The sequence below is a fragment of the Aedes aegypti genome, chromosome 2 (assembly GCF_002204515.2).
Source record: "Aedes aegypti strain LVP_AGWG chromosome 2, AaegL5.0 Primary Assembly, whole genome shotgun sequence".
In the NCBI taxonomy this organism is placed as follows: domain Eukaryota; kingdom Metazoa; phylum Arthropoda; class Insecta; order Diptera; family Culicidae; genus Aedes; species Aedes aegypti.
Window position 1 is genome coordinate 320,373,582 of NC_035108.1, and position 22,399 is coordinate 320,395,980.

General features: G+C 36.7%; 1 protein-coding gene across 1 annotated transcript in view; it reads left to right on the plus strand.

Annotated features, from left to right (window-relative positions):
- Positions 1-22,399, plus strand: part of LOC5570954 (G-protein-signaling modulator 2) — a 44,098-nt gene that overhangs the window by 20,340 nt on the left and 1,359 nt on the right. The window contains exons 3-6 of the mRNA XM_021845794.1: positions 4,508-5,021; positions 11,488-11,694; positions 11,755-11,843; positions 22,118-22,352. Of these exons, the coding sequence (XP_021701486.1) occupies positions 4,508-5,021; positions 11,488-11,694; positions 11,755-11,843; positions 22,118-22,352 (1,045 nt within the window). The remainder of the gene's footprint in view (positions 1-4,507; positions 5,022-11,487; positions 11,695-11,754; positions 11,844-22,117; positions 22,353-22,399) is intronic.

Sequence of the window (22,399 nt, forward strand, 5' to 3'; positions counted from 1 at the left end):
GCGCCTTCGTATTTCCCGACTAACATTGTTGTCAGCCGTCAACAAGGATCCGAGGTAGACGAACTCGTCCACCACCACGAAGGTATCTCCGTCTATCGTGACACTGCTTCCTAGGCGGGCCCTGTCGCGCTCAGTTCCGCCAACCAGCATGTACAGTATGGCCCGTAAAAAAATGCGAAAATTGTTTGAACGTGAATATAGCATTCACAAGAGATATTTTCATTGGTTTTGCTGGTGAATGTAATTTCTGATTATTGTAGTATATTCTTACATAACTTCGCTATCCAGGACAATTTTTGTCATATTTTTCTTACTGTCCAAAAGCAAAGAAGCTGAAAGGTTTTGTCCGCCCAAAGCAAGAAACAGAGTCTGATTGTCGTATACTCTGGTGATAAAATTTCCACCTTCAAAAACCACACTTTATTGTTGAAAATTTCAAATTGTTTGGTATCAGAGGATGGAGGAGTTCTTAGAGAACGTGTTTTTCATGATCACAATAAAATATTTTGCCAGAGTTATAGTTTTTAGGGCATTTTCGTCTTATAGGTTTGATATGACTTTATTTTTTGTTAAAGTTGAATAAATAATATATACGGAGGCCTATAACAGATTTTTGAGGATGAAAATTTGTCCCTTCGGTTAGAGACAACTTATATCAATACTAGCTCATAGGTTTTGAGCAAAACGGAGCCGCTTATCACACTTATATGAAGGTTCAATCAAAGCTCTCCAAAATGAGCCGTTTTTTCGAAAATATGTTTAAGTCTCCAATGACCCAAGTATGAACCAATTCTATCATTTGATATGGGCGTATGCTGAAGACAAGGCCTGTGAAGAAGCTGACGTCATCGTGGATGTTATAGAAGCTTCCATCACACAGATATTGAACTCGACGTCCTCATGATACAATTTGAAGGTGTGCTTCCAATTTCTCTCTGGTAAGGTGAAAGTAACAGATAAAAATCTTGTTCAAAGCAAAAAACTGAGTCTAAATAGATTATACAATACAAACAATGAATAATATTTATGTTTCATTCACATTTTCATTGTAAAAATTATCATAAAATATGATATGACGATTTTCGCATGTTCGCGTGTGCATGTTCAAACAATTTGCGATGTTTGATCACAGAACACTGTTCATCTTTGGGCAACCGTTTCTGTCATTCAGTGTTATACTCGGTACATAATAGGTAAACAACTGCATACTTGAACAATTTTCTTAGAGTGTCAATGCAAATCTATTTTATCTTCATAAATGTAGTTGGAATGTTAAGAAAAGAACCATGGCATCGGCAGTCAAGCGAAAGCTGAACTTTGAAGAATCTTCAACCATCATCAATGCACAGTTTGAACACCTTCCTGACTAAACACTCAAATGCAAGCATTCCAAAAAAGTTCTGATGTCCAACAACAAAAGTAACTCTTTTTAATGTTCGGATCTTCTGAGCAGAATCTCAATAGAGAAACTTAAAAGTAGATGGAGTACCGTGTACCTTTTAACGATCGTCCGAACGTTGGGAATGATTGATCCACGTAGTGGATACGAGTAACTGACACTGAAGAAGACTGCAAGTGGTAGTCGAAATACGCGTATCTGTCAAAGATAAGCATTTAGGAGCGGTACACGGTACTTCATCTACTTTTAAGTTTCTCAACAAAAGTAACTTGAAACGGTATTTGATTTTTATGCACCCACCATTAACAAGTGAAATAAATATTCTAGATGGCACGGATATCGTAATAGTGGTTATCACGTTCAATGGTATGGGTGCCCTAGTGTAGATGTAGTTGTAAACCTTAAAGGAAAACAATATGCACTCTGTCTCGGTAAACACCCAGAACCTGGGTGTTAATATTTCAAATTGGGTAATATTTCCATATGCATTTTGATGAGTCTTGAAAGTGTGTGCAAGTTTCGTTGAGGAAAACAAAAACAAACTGAGTATGATGAACGTATGCAAGTGTTCGTGTGTTCAAATGTCATTAAGCTCTATTGCGAAAATGCCTACGATCGCATTACAAATGGATGCAGCCTTTTTCAAAACCGCCTGCGTAAAGATGGTTACTGCTGGTGGGTTTCTTTAACGTTTTCGATAAACCTAGAATTTCCGATATTTTCCATGAGCTTGAGAAAGGACTGAAGATTCAACACGTGAATCGTAGCAATATTGTTACGAAGATCGATTGCGTTGATGAACAATTCCGTGCCAAAATAAGGAAGGATCTGACTGGAAAATTTATTTCAATGAAAGCAGATTCAGTCATGCACAGGGGTAGAAGCGTATTAGGAGTCAATAGCCAATATTTGGATGGTAAGAAGACGTTCGTCCGAACGTTGGGAATGATTGAAATGAACGGCTCACATACTGCTAATACACTGAAGGAGGAAATTTTGAAGATTACGCGAGATTTTGATGTAGGAATCGACCAAATCTACTCAATTACTACAGACAACGGATCAAATTTCATAAACGCTGCCGAGTTACTGAAAAAAGCATAACAGGTACCTATATATTGTACTCTCAAGTTCTGAGCACGCAGTCCAATAACATGCATTTTTCTATGTTTAATTCACGTTGCACAAGAAACCTGTACTTTCGCTGGATTGTGAAACAAGGTAGAATTACTCATATGCAATGGTCAAATATATCATAGACCATGAATTTATTTTGAAAGAATATATTCTGAAAAATATAACGAACATGAAGCTTTTCGGAAGCATGTGGGCATTCATGCGTATCTTCCATAATGCGTTTAAGCCTGTATATGAAACAACTATCAAACTGCAAATGACAAACCTTACTATGGGAGATTTCTACCTCACATAGCTATCGTGTAAAATGGAAATTGAGGAAATCTCATCAAGTATGGCTAAATCATTGGCAAAAGCTATGAAACAGAGACAAGCAAAACTTTTTGAAAATGTTAAATTTCTCGCCGCAATTTACATGGATCCCAGAATTAATTACAATGGTAGTCAGCTTATTTCAGAAAATGACCGAAAAAAAGCAGAGGTAATTGTTTGAAATTCTTCTATTTTTCAGCAACACATTTTAAGTCTATGCATCAAAAGTTTCGAAAATTGAATTATTCTCACAAGCTCATCAGAAAAGTTTGGATCCGACTGCTCAATCAGTTGAGAAAATGTTGAAACTGCTGTGCTTGAGCTCGCGACTCTCAGCTGACACAAGTGTTCTTGACTACTGGGAAGGATTGAAATGTATTGAAAAATAGTTGCATCAACTTGCGCAAACGGTTTTGGCAGTACCATGTACTCTGTTTTATGAAGCATAAGTATTTATATATGTATTTCTACAAATGATTTTATCTCAAGATGCGCGATTCTTGAGCATTTATTGTAGTTCTCAGTTGATAAAAATAACTTAATTGATTCCCGTTACAACCAGCAAATCTATTGTCTAACTCGTTTTTGAACCTAGTTTGGAACTGGCGAAACCCGTTATGAATCACAGTTTCAACTCCAACCCGATTCTGGTTCGACCGAACTACAATTTATTTGACATTAGTTGGTTTATGTGTTGATCACCGACCCAGATCCGAAAACCGAAAACGACATATGTGAATCGAAATCTTGGTTGACGTAAAGTGAATGTGCGTTAGCTTGAACACTAGAACAATCACAGATCACTACTGTGTGATCAATCTAGTTGCCCTGTGTTTGGTGAAATCAATTCACCTGTAAACAATTTTAATTGCTACGGCGAATGAAATGTAATGTGTTGTTAACAAAGTGTTAATAATAGGTAGCTTGATTTAGTTTTACCAAATTGGGATGATAGTACATATTACCTTACACAGAACATCATGGACATTTTTGAGAAATAAATTAAAACGATGGCAGCTTTGTACACTCGCCTGAAACGAGTGTTAACGAGTTTCAAGTTTTCTAAGCAAAATAAAATAATTCTTTATATTGAAAACACAAGACCTCATGAGCGGTTAATTGGGTCACTATTTTTGTGTGTTCCAATAACCGCTCATGCAAAAAAATAAACAAAATTTTAAAGACTTGTCGATTTTATATAGCCTTCTTTATTGCAGTAGTAGCTATGATTTGATTTTAAAAAAATATCAGGATAAATAAAGAAATTCGAAATAATGCATTTTTTTAATAAGTTTGTCACGAAATCTGTTTACCGTGAGCGGAAATAGGAACACTTAGATGCAGTAACAAATGCAATTAAATATTTTTTTATGAAAGTTTTTCAGATTATTTTTTGTTTTGCCGCTGATTACCTATACTTGAAGCTACATTGTGACATAAAAATAGTATTGATCGACACAATAGTTGTTTTATAATAAGCATTTGAACACATAACTTCCCTTAAATGAGCGGAATCTGGTGCACTGATGGTATTTCTCATTCCCTTATGGAGAATCCAATAACATTTTTACAGTACATGCAAACATTTTTGAATTTCCGCATCTCTTTTAAAAGGGCGATAATTGATTATTTTTTTCATTTCTCTTCCTTTTCCCAAAGACGAACATTATCACTAGCGATGGAATTGGGCGAACGTGCGGTGGAAGCGCAAGCCTGCTACAGTCTGGGAAACACCTACACCCTGCTGCGAGACTTTCCCACGGCAATCGATTACCACCAGCGCCACCTGGCGATTGCTCAGGAACTAGGAGACCGCATCGGAGAAGCACGGGCCTGTTGGAGCCTTGGCAATGCTCACTCCTCCATCGGTAATCACGAAAAAGCACTGCACTACGCCAACTCGCACCACATATTGGCCAAGGAACTGGGCGATGTGGTGGGCGAAAATACGGCCAAAATGAACATATCGGATCTTAGGAAAATACTCGGTCTACCGGAATTGCCCGTAGAAAGCGGCTCGGGAATACCCCTCGAGAATGATACTCTCCACGAGCTGTCTAGCAATCAGAATACTCAGCATGGCGGAGCCGGTGCATTAAAATCTGGGTCGGGTTTACTGTCCAAACAGTACCGAGTTCGACGGCAGAGCATGGAGCAATTGGACCTGATCAAGGTATGTTTTTAGCTATATAGGCCACGTCTTGAACTGTATTGAACGATTGCACGCGGTGTATACGTTCGCAGGGCTGGTAGCGAACCAATTTTGAGAGACGGTAACTTTTTTGAAGCCAGTCACTATCTCTCTTCTTTTGAAAGTATTTCTACTGTAATAATTTTCTTCAACAATTATATTGACAATTATTCGCCCTAAAAGCCAGGTAACCGGAGTGTGTAGCTTACAGTTTTTAGACGAATGAAAGGATCTAAAAACTATTACCACTGGGAAATAGAGGAGAATCGTCTCTATATCATAGCGGTACATTCCAAAACTGTGCATTTATGAAGTTCAACGGCAGATCTTAATGTTTTCTTAAATATTATTATTGCAAATAAATAAAGATAACCTAGCCTGTCCCATAAACATCAATTTTAAATCGAGCTGATCAGCCACAGGAACACTCCTGAGTAACTTTGGCCAACTTTATAAACTGGATATTTGTACGAGCATACTGACAAACATTTTTGGAATCTGTTAAAAAATCCCTGAGCGGTGGAAGTTTCAATATTTTTGCTTTCACTCATGCCTATATGGGTGGATAAGATTGAAGATCGGATAAAGAACGAATGAAATTAAATTGATAACGTTTTTATTTTCGAGTAACTTTTTGTCACTTTTTTTTTTTTTGGAAATCGTAAGTCTGGTCACTATTCTCTCAAATCGGTCATTATTTTCTCAAACTACTAAAATAATCATTTTTGGTACCAGCCCTGCGATCGTTATCAGCTACGATTGTATGTATTGTAAGTACGTTAATTGTAATCAGTCGCACTTCTTGGATGCTAAACCCTGCACCAGTGTTGGGAAACTCGTGCTCGCGAGTAAAAAAATACTCACTCTCGTACTCGTTTGCGAGTAATACTCACGCTGTGAGTCACTCATTCCTTACTCTAACTCACGCGAGAGTATGACGTCATAACTCACTGCGAGTATTGCTCACGTAAAGAGTAATACTCGCAGTGAGTATGACGTCATTACTCACGGTGAGTGAACAAGTTACTCTTTGTGAGTATGGTGAGTAACCAATTTCCATAGCAAAATAAAATTGTACATTAGTGTGTTCTAATCTAGGTAAAAGACTGTAAATGTAAATAATTCAAAGGGTTTACAGCTGCTGTCGACTTTAGTGTGTATTGTGATATGCAGTTTTATAGTATGGTTGTTTAAACTTTACCGAATTCAGAGCCAGTTTATCAGAATGGATAAACAAGTTATAATGGCGAAAATCCGGTTGCGTTCAAATACTTTCCAGACCAATTTATTTCGTTTAGTGGCATAATATGAATACTGTAACTTTTTCTGAACGCGTTTATGTTATTGATATTCAAAGTTGAATTGAAGTATTAGTAAAAAAGGGAATAAGGTACCGTGGGGCAAGTGGGTAATGGAAATCGTATAGTTCTAAAGACTTTAAATTGAAATAAATGAGGTCGTCTTTATTTTTTAACTTGACTCCCACCAAATATAAACAGTATGCTAAAATTGATTTTTACGTAAAAATGAAAAAAAAATACAGAAAAAGTTTTTGCAAAATGTCACTTTTCACTTGCTTCACAAGTTTTTGAACAATAAATTGAAATTTAGTTATATTCACGATTTCTATTAACTTCAACATTAGTTAACGAATGACGGAATCATCGTCATCATCGAAATTTGAAAAGCAGTTTTTCTGTTCAAAACTAAAAATTATTCGATGAAAATGTGTTCACTGTGTTTCGGTAGGGGAACAAAATACCTGTAAATTTTCTGGATTTTGAATGAAAAAACTGCTTTTGAAAATTTCGAAATCAATGACTGATCCTGCCCCCTTAAGGCGTCCTGTTCCTTAGGTAAGTAACATGTAAACAAAGAAAATTTTACTCTTGTCAATTCAATTTTCTTCTGTTCAGTTGCGGCTCTGTAGAATTTTCACCGATCGTTATTTGTTTCTCTTCGGGAGAAATTATTTTATGGAACGGAATCCTTCAATAGAATTCGGATTCTTTTTTGTGTGGATAGACCCATAGCCCATTTTTATGTTTTGGGCTAGCTTTACATTTACATTCCATGAGATTCCCGTGCGTTCTCTTATATTGCAACTTTTCAATCAACGTTTTCCTTTCAATCGGCTGTCCGAAGTAGACACATCAATATCGTCTGGCAATCTCTTTTAGAGAAGTTCCATGATTAGTAATAGCTTTTATCGCTTTGAGTATTGTGTTTCTTGAATTTGAAGCACATTCCGATTTTCTATGGTAATTGCGAACCTTGTTTACTAATATCTACCTAAAAAGAAAACACAAACACACCTCAAAGGTTTACGCAGTTTGAAACGTAAATACATATATTTAGTAAAATATACAAATTATTTTCACTAACCCCATTTACCCACTTGCCCCACGGTACCTCACATAAATTTGATTTGCGATTGGCATCTTGCCCATTTCATATGTAATTTCGCTTTTGAATATTTTCAGCAAACCTTATGTAATTTGCAAGTTTGTTCTAGAAAACTTGTATGCAACGTTGCCGAAAAAAGATTTCTGATCAGAAAAATGTTCGGAATTTATTATATTTTACTTGGTTTCTATATAGATACTGAATGATAAGTTTATCCTCATTAAACCATTATACGGGCCTCTGATTATTGTTTGGTCATTACTGTTATGTGGTAATAGCAAGTTTGCATAATTTTTCAATATAGAATTTTTAATAGCGCTGTTTAAGGAACAGACATTTAAAAATGTATCTTTTTCAACGTTTAATCTAGTCCCATAATGAATAAAAAATAAATTAAAAATAATTTTCTGAAATATTTTTTTAACTTCTTTTGTTCGATTCTATCTAAGACATGTGGCACCTGACTTATTGTTAGATTTCTGCTCCTCTTTTATGATCTATGTGTTGTCAGAAAACCGGAAAAAATGAAAATTGAAAAACTGGTGCTGAAGTTGTCGCACAAAATATTGCTGGCAACGCTGTTTTTCAGACCAATCAGCGGCTTATTAGTTTTGGCACGAAACTCAGATACGTTTTGTCGAGTCTCTGTCTCAGGTTTTTATTATTGCAGTAGTGCTGCATATCGTAAAATAGAGAATTAAAAAAAGTCAATTGGCAAATAAATAAAGCTCATAGTTGATAAATGTGGAAATGCTCATATCATAAGTACATTAAGCTAAAAAGCAGAATCTGGCCCAGTAGAGGTGTAACGTCAGAAGAAAAGAGCATTTACGATGCAACATGCGCAGCGAAACACCAAACATAAATCACAGCTTGTGTTAAGAATAACGTTTTGCGTGCATCAAATAGTTTTCAGAATAAAATGTTCATGTTATTATTTGAATAAGGTCACCCCAAGAATAGCCTTACTCATTACTTATTATTTATTTGAGCCATTCGCAAGCTTTTGAAATATTTACAATATTTTAAGTGAGTAAAATTACTCACGAGTGAGTAAATGTTAGTCGAAAACTCACTCACGAGTATGAGCTGTACAACTGAAACTCACGACTGAGTATACTCACGCGAGAGTTCAAGCTGTACAGCTCATACTCGCGAGTGAGTTTGCAGTTTTCAGTGAGTACTCACGAGTTTCCCAACACTGTTTACAGCTGCTGTCGACTTTAGTGTGTATTGTGATATGCAGTTTTATAGTATGGTTGTTTAAACTTTACCGAATTCAGAGCCAGTTTATCAGAATGGATAAACAAGTTATAATGGCGAAAATCCGGTTGCGTTCAAATACTTTCCAGACCAATTTATTTCGTTTAGTGGCATAATATGAATACTGTAACTTTTTCTGAACGCGTTTATGTTATTGATATTCAAAGTTGAATTGAAGTATTAGTAAAAAAGGGAATAAGGTACCGTGGGGCAAGTGGGTAATGGAAATCGTATAGTTCTAAAGACTTTAAATTGAAATAAATGAGGTCGTCTTTATTTTTTAACTTGACTCCCACCAAATATAAACAGTATGCTAAAATTGATTTTTACGTAAAAATGAAAAAAAAATACAGAAAAAGTTTTTGCAAAATGTCACTTTTCACTTGCTTCACAAGTTTTTGAACAATAAATTGAAATTTAGTTATATTCACGATTTCTATTAACTTCAACATTAGTTAACGAATGACGGAATCATCGTCATCATCGAAATTTGAAAAGCAGTTTTTCTGTTCAAAACTAAAAATTATTCGATGAAAATGTGTTCACTGTGTTTCGGTAGGGGAACAAAATACCTGTAAATTTTCTGGATTTTGAATGAAAAAACTGCTTTTGAAAATTTCGAAATCAATGACTGATCCTGCCCCCTTAAGGCGTCCTGTTCCTTAGGTAAGTAACATGTAAACAAAGAAAATTTTACTCTTGTCAATTCAATTTTCTTCTGTTCAGTTGCGGCTCTGTAGAATTTTCACCGATCGTTATTTGTTTCTCTTCGGGAGAAATTATTTTATGGAACGGAATCCTTCAATAGAATTCGGATTCTTTTTTGTGTGGATAGACCCATAGCCCATTTTTATGTTTTGGGCTAGCTTTACATTTACATTCCATGAGATTCCCGTGCGTTCTCTTATATTGCAACTTTTCAATCAACGTTTTCCTTTCAATCGGCTGTCCGAAGTAGACACATCAATATCGTCTGGCAATCTCTTTTAGAGAAGTTCCATGATTAGTAATAGCTTTTATCGCTTTGAGTATTGTGTTTCTTGAATTTGAAGCACATTCCGATTTTCTATGGTAATTGCGAACCTTGTTTACTAATATCTACCTAAAAAGAAAACACAAACACACCTCAAAGGTTTACGCAGTTTGAAACGTAAATACATATATTTAGTAAAATATACAAATTATTTTCACTAACCCCATTTACCCACTTGCCCCACGGTACCTCACATAAATTTGATTTGCGATTGGCATCTTGCCCATTTCATATGTAATTTCGCTTTTGAATATTTTCAGCAAACCTTATGTAATTTGCAAGTTTGTTCTAGAAAACTTGTATGCAACGTTGCCGAAAAAAGATTTCTGATCAGAAAAATGTTCGGAATTTATTATATTTTACTTGGTTTCTATATAGATACTGAATGATAAGTTTATCCTCATTAAACCATTATACGGGCCTCTGATTATTGTTTGGTCATTACTGTTATGTGGTAATAGCAAGTTTGCATAATTTTTCAATATAGAATTTTTAATAGCGCTGTTTAAGGAACAGACATTTAAAAATGTATCTTTTTCAACGTTTAATCTAGTCCCATAATGAATAAAAAATAAATTAAAAATAATTTTCTGAAATATTTTTTTAACTTCTTTTGTTCGATTCTATCTAAGACATGTGGCACCTGACTTATTGTTAGATTTCTGCTCCTCTTTTATGATCTATGTGTTGTCAGAAAACCGGAAAAAATGAAAATTGAAAAACTGGTGCTGAAGTTGTCGCACAAAATATTGCTGGCAACGCTGTTTTTCAGACCAATCAGCGGCTTATTAGTTTTGGCACGAAACTCAGATACGTTTTGTCGAGTCTCTGTCTCAGGTTTTTATTATTGCAGTAGTGCTGCATATCGTAAAATAGAGAATTAAAAAAAGTCAATTGGCAAATAAATAAAGCTCATAGTTGATAAATGTGGAAATGCTCATATCATAAGTACATTAAGCTAAAAAGCAGAATCTGGCCCAGTAGAGGTGTAACGTCAGAAGAAAAGAGCATTTACGATGCAACATGCGCAGCGAAACACCAAACATAAATCACAGCTTGTGTTAAGAATAACGTTTTGCGTGCATCAAATAGTTTTCAGAATAAAATGTTCATGTTATTATTTGAATAAGGTCACCCCAAGAATAGCCTTACTCATTACTTATTATTTATTTGAGCCATTCGCAAGCTTTTGAAATATTTACAATATTTTAAGTGAGTAAAATTACTCACGAGTGAGTAAATGTTAGTCGAAAACTCACTCACGAGTATGAGCTGTACAACTGAAACTCACGACTGAGTATACTCACGCGAGAGTTCAAGCTGTACAGCTCATACTCGCGAGTGAGTTTGCAGTTTTCAGTGAGTACTCACGAGTTTCCCAACACTGCCCTGCACCACATCCAACCGCAACGGCAATTAACTGACAAACAATGATAACCCCGTGTGAAAGTCGCACTGCACATCAAACAGTCATTTTCGATAGACGTGTGTAGGCAAATCATAATCATTTTCACTCGCGGTCATACGTTCGTAGCTAACCCTCTACGAATCAAAGTTAGCGCGCGATATTAGCATTGATTCCGGGACATCCAGATTACCTCCATCGATACACTGCGCGCTATCATAAATTTTCCCTCACACCTAACATTTGGCGGAACGTTTGTGTCGAAACCGATTTTTGGGTTTTCCCGCGCTCGGTAATTAATTTGTCTGGTCTGCGCCTCATTGCTCACCACCTATCCACAGCTGACGCCGGATGGTAAAAAGATGGTAAATGCTGCACACGAGAAGCAACACCTGATTGGGCAACAGCAACTGCAGCAGCAACAGGCGCAAAAGGTGAACAGCAGCAAGCAGAACGAGAACATTTTCAAGAACAACGACGAAGATTTCTTTGAGCTGTTGACGAGGTCCCAGAGCAAACGGATGGACGACCAGCGGTGCACTTTGAAGGTGAGTAAACTTTGGACAATTGTGATGGCTGGGTGTAATATGAGGTTCAATTGTTTGCAGCTAACTCATGCGGAGAGTGTTGATTCGGCTAGGAAACCGTTGACCCAACATAACAGCAATGCGACAACTGCAGCAGCTAAGGATAACAGGTAAGCTAGGGAAACTTATAGGCTTATAGTAGTTGCTATCAACTACCTATTAGAGGCTAGAAAGTTTTCGATACTTTTGAAAACCTTTTGAATTTGTTTTGAAGTCATGTAAAAATCAATTTGGGCTTGACTCTGATTCACTTTGTCAAGTGGCACGGCAATTTTTTCCACCAGCATTGTACAAAATATCACAACGCAAGAATTCGAGCCCAAAAACTGTTAAAATGAGTTCATTTCGGACATTTCTGTTTGTTATTGTCAGAAATTCAGAAATACAGGGGATAGGCAAAATGATTGAGATAGGCAAAATTTTGCCCAAATTCAAATGCTTATAACTTTATGAAAAATGGATGAAATTGGATGCATCTGGAAGCAGTCGACGGCAAATTTGGTCCAGTTTTAGGAACTTCCTTGGCCATGCATATTGGCCACTGGACACCGGAGATGTTCCGGATTTTCTGAGGTCATGTCCAAATGTCATTTTTTCTGTCGCTTGTATTTTTGTGTGGTGTAAAGTTAGATAGATGTTTGCAATTTTCCTAGAAACTAGAACTAATAGGAAGTTGAATGCCACCGGACGCATTAAGATTGGTTGGAAATCTTCAGAAATATGACCATTTCCGTAAAACTGGTTCCGGAAAGCATGGTCAGTCATGTTTGTATTTCCAATCATGTAAATATTATCCGGAGCTATATCCAAGTGGACATCAACTTTAAAAATGATGTTTCCTGCAGCGTATTCAGAACCATTAGATGCACAGACCACTCTATAGAAGGTTCCAGGTGCCCTGGGGGAAGTGGTCAATTAGGAACATATCTGGAACCATATCAATATGGGCATCAAACTTCATGATTTTCAAAGGTTATGCTTTCCGAAGCATTCCCAGCACCACCGGCTGCCATGACCACTTTATAGTAGATTCCAGGTGCCCCGGGGATGTGGCCAATTCGGAACATGTCCATTCATCTGTTTAGAATCACATTCTACCATAAACAGTAAGATCCATGTGACTTGGAAAATGGCGAGCATTTTCAGAACCACAAGATATAAGATATAATAATACTCTCTACAGTCACATTCGACATTTTTGACAAATTGGAGTTAATACCATATAGAGTCATCAAATGATGAGTACTTTCGATCAACTTACTGAAATCTGTGAGATTGTTCTAGAAAATTCGAAAAAAATATCAAGTTGTTTTGTCACATTGGTAATTATAACCGCATAACAGTCACATTGAGATTATAAATGAGCCTCGTAATGTAGTAGCAATGGCATTTCTATCAGAATTATTTTCTGACTATTCACCTAGTATGCGATATGAGTTGTACAAAATATCAGCCTCAAGAAATTTTAGTTTCCTCCCATACTGCCATAAAATGCACACTTGGTACTCCATTTACTCAATGCCTACTTTTGTCGAATGTTACAAATATGCAGTAATGGGCAGTATATCACGTCTATCAAAATCATGATAGACATGATAGAATGCTATTTTTTTTAATAGATTTCGAAAAATTAAGCCGATTGCCAACTATATCTGTTAGAGCACTTATGATAGAGATATAATTGAGATGTAGTCAATCAAAGTCATTGCGAAGATGTATGTCGTTAGAAACGTGTTAATCAATTTTATTAGACAATTTTGAAGGGATTGTAAATGATGCCTTTAGAATAATGTCTTACTAAATTATTTTATGATTTTCGAAGAGATCATTCTTTGTGCGATTACAACGAAAAAAAAGGTCATTTATCTCGCAACAACTACTGGGATTTTTTCGTGAGAATTCTGTAGGAAACTTGATGGAATTTCAGTCGAAATGTCTATATCAACCTTCCGAGACTTTAAAACGACAAGAGAATCAACGCTCTTCGTATACAGCACGAGATGGATAGAATTTAGTCAGAAATTTTCAGTAGATTTAAAACTCTGGTGCAGTACATTTTCTGTAAAATTGTGTAGCGATTTTGTAGTTTACTTAAGTTTCAACGAGGAAGCGAAGAGGGCCAGATCAAACGTAAAAGTTAGTAAAAGTTTCAAATTTCTTTGGAAGGATTGCATCTTATTACTAGGGTCTGCAATCAGACCCCTGAGAAGATAACTCAACGAATGTGAGGATGCAGCACCACCGACGAACCACCAAAACTAGATTTTGACAGAAATACCAAAGTTAGTACCTTCAAGGGTAACTTTATAAATTATTACAGGAATACTGCTAGAAGTTACTCACGAATTTCTACTGAAATTCTTCCGTGGATTCATCCAACTATACCAGTTAAATTGGGGTGAACTCGATACCGTTCAAAAATTTTGTACAACAAAAACCGGTAGAATACGTAAGGACTGTTCATTTTATAAAGTGGACACCTTGTTTACGCCATATCATTTTTATTTATTGATAAAATCGTAATCAGTTTTCTGTGCATCGTTTAACTATTATTGAAAATGTTATGAAAATATAAACTTTCACAAAATGCTTTTGGTTGAAGAACTAAATAGTTTTTTTTCCAATAACTCCTGAGAAAAACTATTCTTAAAAGTTAAGCATTATTTTTCGCATAACAAAATTACCATCAGTGCACCAGTTTCCGCTCATGTTCCAGTAGCCCGCTCACACTGAAAAAAGATAAGTTTACACAACGTAAATTTGAAAACTTTAGCTGCTATACAATTCAAATCGACAAATAGAGTCATACTGTGGACATTTTTTTGTGTATTTACTCAAATTACCTTACTTTTTGAACTCGTGAGCGGGCTACTGGTACGTTGACGGTACTCATTTTTATGAACAACTTATATGTTGGTATCCTTTACTATTCTACTGAAGATAGAGTTTATGAAAAATCAATATTCCAGCATTCTCTGACACTAGGTCGCTCTAGTGATTTATCCTTTATGACGAAATTTGCGGATACACCATCCTTTCACTACCAGTAAAAAGTGAAGTGAAAATCGTGTTAAAAATTGGTTTAGATTACATTAGAAACTTTGTGTAAAAGAGAGCTAAATCGTGAGTTTAATTTGGATCCTAAGGTATACAGTTTACTCTTTATAATCGTTTTATGAAAAAATCTCATACTTTTAAAATTATGCGTACATGATTTATAGATCTACAGCAAATTGTAAGCGTTTTTCTCCGAATATTTTTGAAGGTAATCTCGAAATAACACATAAATTCGAGTTCATTACAGCAGTGTTCCCAATAGGGCGATATTCAAAACTAAAAAGGCAATAGATGGCTCTTTTTCAGTGGTAGTAAAAACGAAATCCTGAAGCGAAGAAAGCACCATGGAACATGAACTAAACACAAAAAGTTATGTATTCACATTACGCTTGATTTCTAATCACTACTTTTTCGATCCAGTTTCCTAATTGCATGTAATTCACGTTTTTCATTATTTTCCATAAGTTTTGACAGTTCTTTACTACCATTCTTCCATGCGCTTGTGTTGGATGTTTGAGAAATTTGAGTGGAGTGGAATGCAAACATCAGTGTCGCCGCTCGGCGGCCAGTAAGAGAAACTGAATGTTCGAAAGGTTGTTGTCTGTACTTTTTGCCGCTGGCGCCAACTGTTAGCGTTTAAGAACGAAATAAACAGTCGCTACCCTATTTTGATGATTGTCATTGTGCTTTGAGAGTTCTTCTGAAAATGAAGCAATTGTTTTTTTTTTTTCTATTGTGCTTCAATTATGACGTGGGGACTAAACAAGCAACTATATAAAAGCGTAGGTTATTTTTCATATTCATACTATATGAGTACTTCAGTCAGGACGAACTTTAAACCTAAAAATTCCACTCATATCAATTGCATTTGAAATTAAATAATATTTCTCTAAAAAAATCGTTGAGAAATGATTTAATAATATCTGGATAATTATTACTCAAAAAATAACTTGATATTTTTCAGCAGGCTTCTGATTATTGATGCTTTTGCAAAACAAGCCGCTTTTGGAAATAAAAAATATAGATTGTCCAATTTTCCAGCCAATTTCTCATAATAATTGATTTTGACAACCTCCAAAAATCGATTGTTCTAAACGTGTACTAATTTTGGTGTTTTTTTATTGTCACAACATTGTACAATGTGTCCACTTTATAAAATGAACAGTCCTTATATTTACAGGCTTATTACCTGGAATATGTACTGGCCTTCTTCTTCTTTCTGGCTTCATATCCCCACTGGGACAGTGTTTATTGTTTGTCAGTTTAATGTTCTTGTTCACTTGTTGTTATTAAGTGATAGCGTTCTTTGTCAATTCATTGAATATTTTTGTATATATATCATGTGGCAAGCGCGATGTTCCGTCTGGGGGAACGAGCAAAGTGGACTGTAACACTTTTCCGGGAGGACGGTCGACGCTAGAGGGTAAGGATCCCTCGCTGGACGCTTCGTCTTATAACCGATTCACTTTACGGCTCTTTTGGGGGGACACTTCTTCGGAACTAGGACTGGGTTACTGGGAAATGAAGTGATGCACTGGGTTTTGTACTTTACTACTCTTTAATTAACTGATTAACAAGAGAATTTTTATTGTCTTGGTAACACGTCTTTTGCTATCGACACTTTCTTGAGAACTGTACTTTTCACGTCCTTTTTGCTCTCCACATCACCGTGCGTGGCGTTATTGTGCATGAAGTGGGGTGCAACAGAAAATCTCCAAACGCGCAGGATAGAGATGGTGGGAGAAGGAAACACAAAAGATGTTCAAGCATCGCATGACTTCTTCCGTACACGGAACACGCGACGATACACAATACCGTGGGAAGTCAAGAACATTTCTATTACGAAAAGATCCTCGACCAGTAGGGTTTGAACCCACAACTCTCTTTTACAGAGAAAAAACAAATTTCAATAAATATTTGTCACGCATGGACGAACAGTTTATAGGCTGTAAATAGCGCGATAAACGGCATGAAATGTTTTATGTTTACGTGAAAGCCTAATGTAGCGCGCACACTTTTCTCGTAGAGAGTTTTGTGATACCAGGACATGACTAGACTACCCATGTTTGAAAATTGATTTTCTACCAAGTTAAGGATACTTTTATGGACATTCTTGAAATAGGCCAAGTTCTCGTTGAAAGTTTAAAGTCGTATTGAACCATATCGAATGGTCCGGATTGGATCAACACACATTTTGTGATTTTCAAACTAATTGAACACAAATAGTGCATAGACATCAAAACTATTTTTTTTAATAAAGGGGAAATCTGCAAACAGACGCCTGAGAAGGTAACTCAGGGAGTGTGGGGACGCCGCACCAAGGACGACCCACTAAAACTAGCCCATGATCTGTACATGAACAATTGCTCAAGAGTCAACAACAGTCGAATTTTCGCAATTCTCGTATTTCGCGATTTCGGATTTGGTACGCCAGGCGCAACAATCGCGAGTGGCTGAAATTATGTCGCGAAAATCGCGGATTTCCTAATAGTTGCCAGAAAAATCGCCAATAAATTGTTTTGGTACTACAAGTTGGGCAGTTCATCATTACGAAAGTTGTACTGAATTGAAATTTGTTTTCGAGATAATTTATAGTATTGTAAAATGGAGTAACATAGTGCAGTATAACTAAATGCTATAAACCAGGCCTGTCCAACGTACGGCCCGCGAAGGGCTTGAAGACCCTTCTCATATCTGGCCCTTTTGCCGCTATACCAACTTTAAACATTGCAAGGCTGCAGCCTTATAACAACTTGCAGACTATAACAACTTGATCGATCCTTCAATTTGAAGCTACAGTCAACTCTCCCTAACTTGATATTGTAGGAACCATTGAGTTAGAGAACACAAAAGCCATGGAAACGAACTTTTACTATGGTTCTCTAACTCGATATCGAGATACCGAATATCGAGTAAGAGAGAGTTTACTGTACTTTATCATAAGAATGGTAATACAGAAATGCTTCAGAGAATTTATAGTTTTCATCGAGTCGCACATGCAATCATGCATGTTTTCTTCAAAGGCATGTGGGGAAACGGATTCTCTTCTTGGCACTAATGATTTACTTTGGTGGAAGGTTTTTTGAAAGCCACTAAGTTTATATTTTACAGGAATAAAAGTTGCACTGGAGGGGAAAATTAGAGAATTGTCGGATTTAGTTATTTGGTGTGCACGTCATTGATTGCCGAAAAATAATAAAGTAAATTTAAACCTCAAATATAAGTCACAGTGAAAATCGTCCACCGATATCAATTTATAGTTGATCTAAAAGAATTGTCATTTTTTCAGATGTCAACCCATAAACTAGTATCGAGTAGGTAAGCCTTTGCTCTTTAAAACTTTCCTGAGACGATTTGGCTTTGATCGCACAAGTTTCTCAGTTTAAGTTTTAGCGATCTTAATCCACTCAATAGTAAGCAGACATCATGTATACGAGCTTCATATCAAGAGCTTGAGATCAGCTTGCCATGATCGCACAAAAATATCCGCGCGCTTGAGCACGTGCTATAGTGAGACACATTTTTTTAGATCTCATGTAGCAATGTATTAGCTTAAACGATCACATCTGCACTGGCTCATGCGCCGTCTCATGAGAAAATCTCAATGTGACAGTGCATTTGAGCCTCGCTGGCGAAGGTTGCAGAAAGAAGAAAATGGGAATAAAGTATGAATTAAACTGCCGTAGACAGTTTGAAAGGATTGACGTCGTTCAACGCGATTGAGGTTCTAGCATTTGAATTGAAAAACTTGCGCTGGCCACCGAAGAAGCATAGGCCGTATGCTTCAGTGGGGTTATTGTACTAGGCAAACATAACTGCATAAAAGTACTCCGAGTAAGCGCATGTGACGAGCATCACGAGATGTCTCATGAGACTCGCTCACTAAGATATATTTTGTACGTACCTGCATCTCGTGCCTCACATAATCTGTGAGCTGCGATATGAAATATCGCATGGCACACTAGCTCATTTAGGTATACATGAGAAATATGACACTCTGATAGTACCGTTTTGATTCATATTACGGACACTTAAGGCTTCAGTAAAGTACAGCTAATCACTACACATATAAATTGAATCGTTCTTTACAAAACATTAGCGTAATCAGATCTTGCAAACACTTAAATTTCGAATGGAGGGTGAAGCTTTGGGTTCCACATCTTTAATTCACTTTAATCGATAAAAATGTTCGGTCTCTTCATGATTTTTATTCCGGACACAATCACACTTTCGCTTTATATTCCGGACACTTTATTTCGAATTCCGGACAGCTCTTGAAAAACACAATCAGAATAATCGAATCATTAATTAAATGCACTAATCCGTAAGAAAGACGTCAAAACTAGTTAAACATTGTAAATTTTCATGGATTGCTATGTAAAATGTTTATAAAAATCATCATTCAACTTGGGAACTTTTTGACGGCGCATTTTGAAACATTTCGAGTGAAATCTTTCCCATACAAAGTAGAGTGTCCGGAATTTGAAGCTGTCCGGGATTCGAATCAAAACGGTAAGTCAATAGTAGGGTCAGTATCAACCTGATGAAGAAGCTAACGCTCAACCGCTCCATTGATAATTTTCTTCGACGATGTTTTGGGTTTGATTTTACTTCAATGGTTAATTTTGTAGCGATTTATTATACTCTATACGGTAGTACACCCTTTTCCAACAAATTTGGTGATTTTCAGTTGAGTTCTGCTATTTTTGTGTAGTTTTATCACAAGTTTTTTTTTTTATATCTGACGATGTCTGTTTATTTCGTCCCATTTTAATGGAAATACTCTAAAAAACTAAACCTTTTTTATTCTTGCATAGCAGATCGTGCTTGAATGTATGTGTGTGCGCGAGTTAAAGAAATGATATGAATGAAAACTTTATAATATTACCCCAAAAATCATGCATAACGGAAGGTGGACGATTTGCACTGTGACCTTATTATTGATTATTTTTACAAAGTTAAAGCTTAATTTATTCTTTTAATATTCAATGACTTGAATTGCATACAATTATCAAGACCCTTGCCGAACTAACGTAACGAGCCATGTAATTTGAATTCTTGTTCTATACATGAATAGTACGAATTACTTTTCTGGTTATGTTCAAGGTGGACGATTTTCACTGTGACTCACTGTACATATAGTCGTTCTGGCACTAAACCGAAAAGCGCCTTCCGCTGTTTTATTAGCGCTCTTTTCCCGGCAACAGGCGCTCATCTCGGTAGGTGATTGCACCATAGTGTCCAAGCGATTCCTTAGGCATCTTGGGATAAATATCGATAACAAGCACAGCTTCGCTAGCCACATTGAATATGCATCTACGGGCATCTACGGCTATAGCGGCGCTTTCGAGGATGTTGTTCAACAACTCTGCTGTAATTGCCAGCAAATGCAAGCTCTTGGTAGGCGTTGCGCTATTCATACTAAGGTATGGAGGACCAATCTGGTTAAGAGCGCTAAGAACGGACAGAAACCTAAAGCAGTAGCAAGAGAAATACCGTAGGTGATTCCGGAGAGTTAAAGGTCTGAGGCCAAGGATAATGTCGGGATATACGATTATATAAATTGAATGTAAGGGAATCTGGGGTAATGTGCACCCTTGAGGCAAAACGACCCACGGCGCTCTTTTAGGCTATTTGCGAAGTGATTGCGAACAATTCTTCCTCAGGGATTGATAGTAAGTATTCCCAAAATACGATTTGACAAGATTGACTAAAATGCTTCGAAAAACGTGATGAAAAATAGGTTAAAAGTGTAAACAATAAAAATTCCATCTATGGAATATATCTCGCATAACTTATGATCTCGGCCTAGAAGCCATTGGTAACTGAGCAAACGAATGGATTTACACGATATTCAACAGAAGAAAAAATCCTTCTCTATCTCCCAGTGGTGATAGTTTTCATTGAGGACCATTAATTTGCTTAGAAACAAGGAGCTACACACTCGGTTACCAATGACTTTTAGGGCGAGATCTCAAATTATGCGAGATATTAAATTTTTCCGATTATGATGATATAGCCTGAATACGGAGCTGAACGAGAAAAAATCCGATTTTTATAATCTGCTGCACTCAAAATAATCCAAACGTCATTGTTACGTGGAAACATACGGGGTTTTTTTCCATCTCACCTTTCACGTAGCTCTTACGGGAATCGTAGGTGACGAAGAATGAACCAATGAACAAATGAACTTGTACCATTCCATCGGAGACACGCGTAACAGCTACGTGATTTTTTCGTATATTTTACCAAGTAGTTGGATGGAACTTAAGATACGCTCCCGGTAAACTGTACTAAAATGTTGTATAGGTGCAATGCTGCTTTTGCATTGTTATTTTTCAATAAAACGAGTTAAACATTGATTCTTACTTTTATTTATTGAACCATCGGTATTTCACACAATGCTGGAGTATCGGAAAATCTGGTAACAAGTCTGGTTTTGTTGTGTGTTTTCGGTTCGATATTCTCGGAAATCCTTCGGCACACAATTACAGCCAACGTTTCTGTTTCAGAGAAAGAATATCGGAAACAAGAATAGTTATTTTTAAAAACATCACAAAATAAATGTTTACTCACGCTTAAATTTAAAAAACGGGATAACCATAGTTGACCAGCGCCAGCTCTTCCAATCTGACCCGCATTGCTAGCAAAGATGCGACTCAGAAAAATGGCCCGATGATCTATTGAGAAGTAAAATTCAAATCAATTTAGGCCTTACTACAACAAATTAAAATATACCTTTCAATCAATCAAAAAATGGGAAGTCCACCATATCTTGATGTTTATTTTCACTTGACGCCATCTTTACAATTGATCACAACACAAAATGAATCGAAGAATGAACACGTTCGGAATCAATTAAAGCATGTACGTAGATTTCACGTAAGGTCAATAGGTTGACGCAGTGAAAATTATCGAAGCAACATATTACTTTCATTTATGAACCGGTAACTGTTACCTTAGTCAGGTAAAGTCAGAGGATGGTTCATTATCATGAACCTACGTGATTTTTCACGTAGTAACGACGTTTAGATTATTTTAAGTGTGGTTCAGACATACCGTGCGCTATATAGAGCATCCAATTTGCCATACAGCGCGGTATTTCCGACACTAGGCTAAACGTACAAAAAAAGTAGCGCTAGTAACAAAATTGTACGGCGCTATTCGGTTTAGTGCCAGAACGGCTATAAGTTGACGGATTTCAAACTTCCTCAGTAGCTTCTCGGGATCCAAATGAACAAATTACGGGGTTACGATCTTCACAGTTCTTTTTTTTTTTTCATTTGAAAATGGGCCACCTTAGTAACCAATTTAATTTATTGTACAGAAATGCTTTGCTCGAGATGATTGCCGATTTCCAATCGGAACGCATGGACGAACAGCGAGCGTTGCTGCCCGGGCTGAAACGAATATCACTGAACAACGCAACGAACCGTCCAGGTGCAAATACAGGCGCCGACAGTATCCTATCGGCCCAGCAGCCATCTCAGCTCCCACCGTCATCGGATGGAATCGGTACACCGCCGGACGACGCATTCCTGGACATGCTGATGCGATGTCAGGTTGGTTTCCTCTTGTGGGGTTTGAAATGGCCTTATGCCAAATGTTA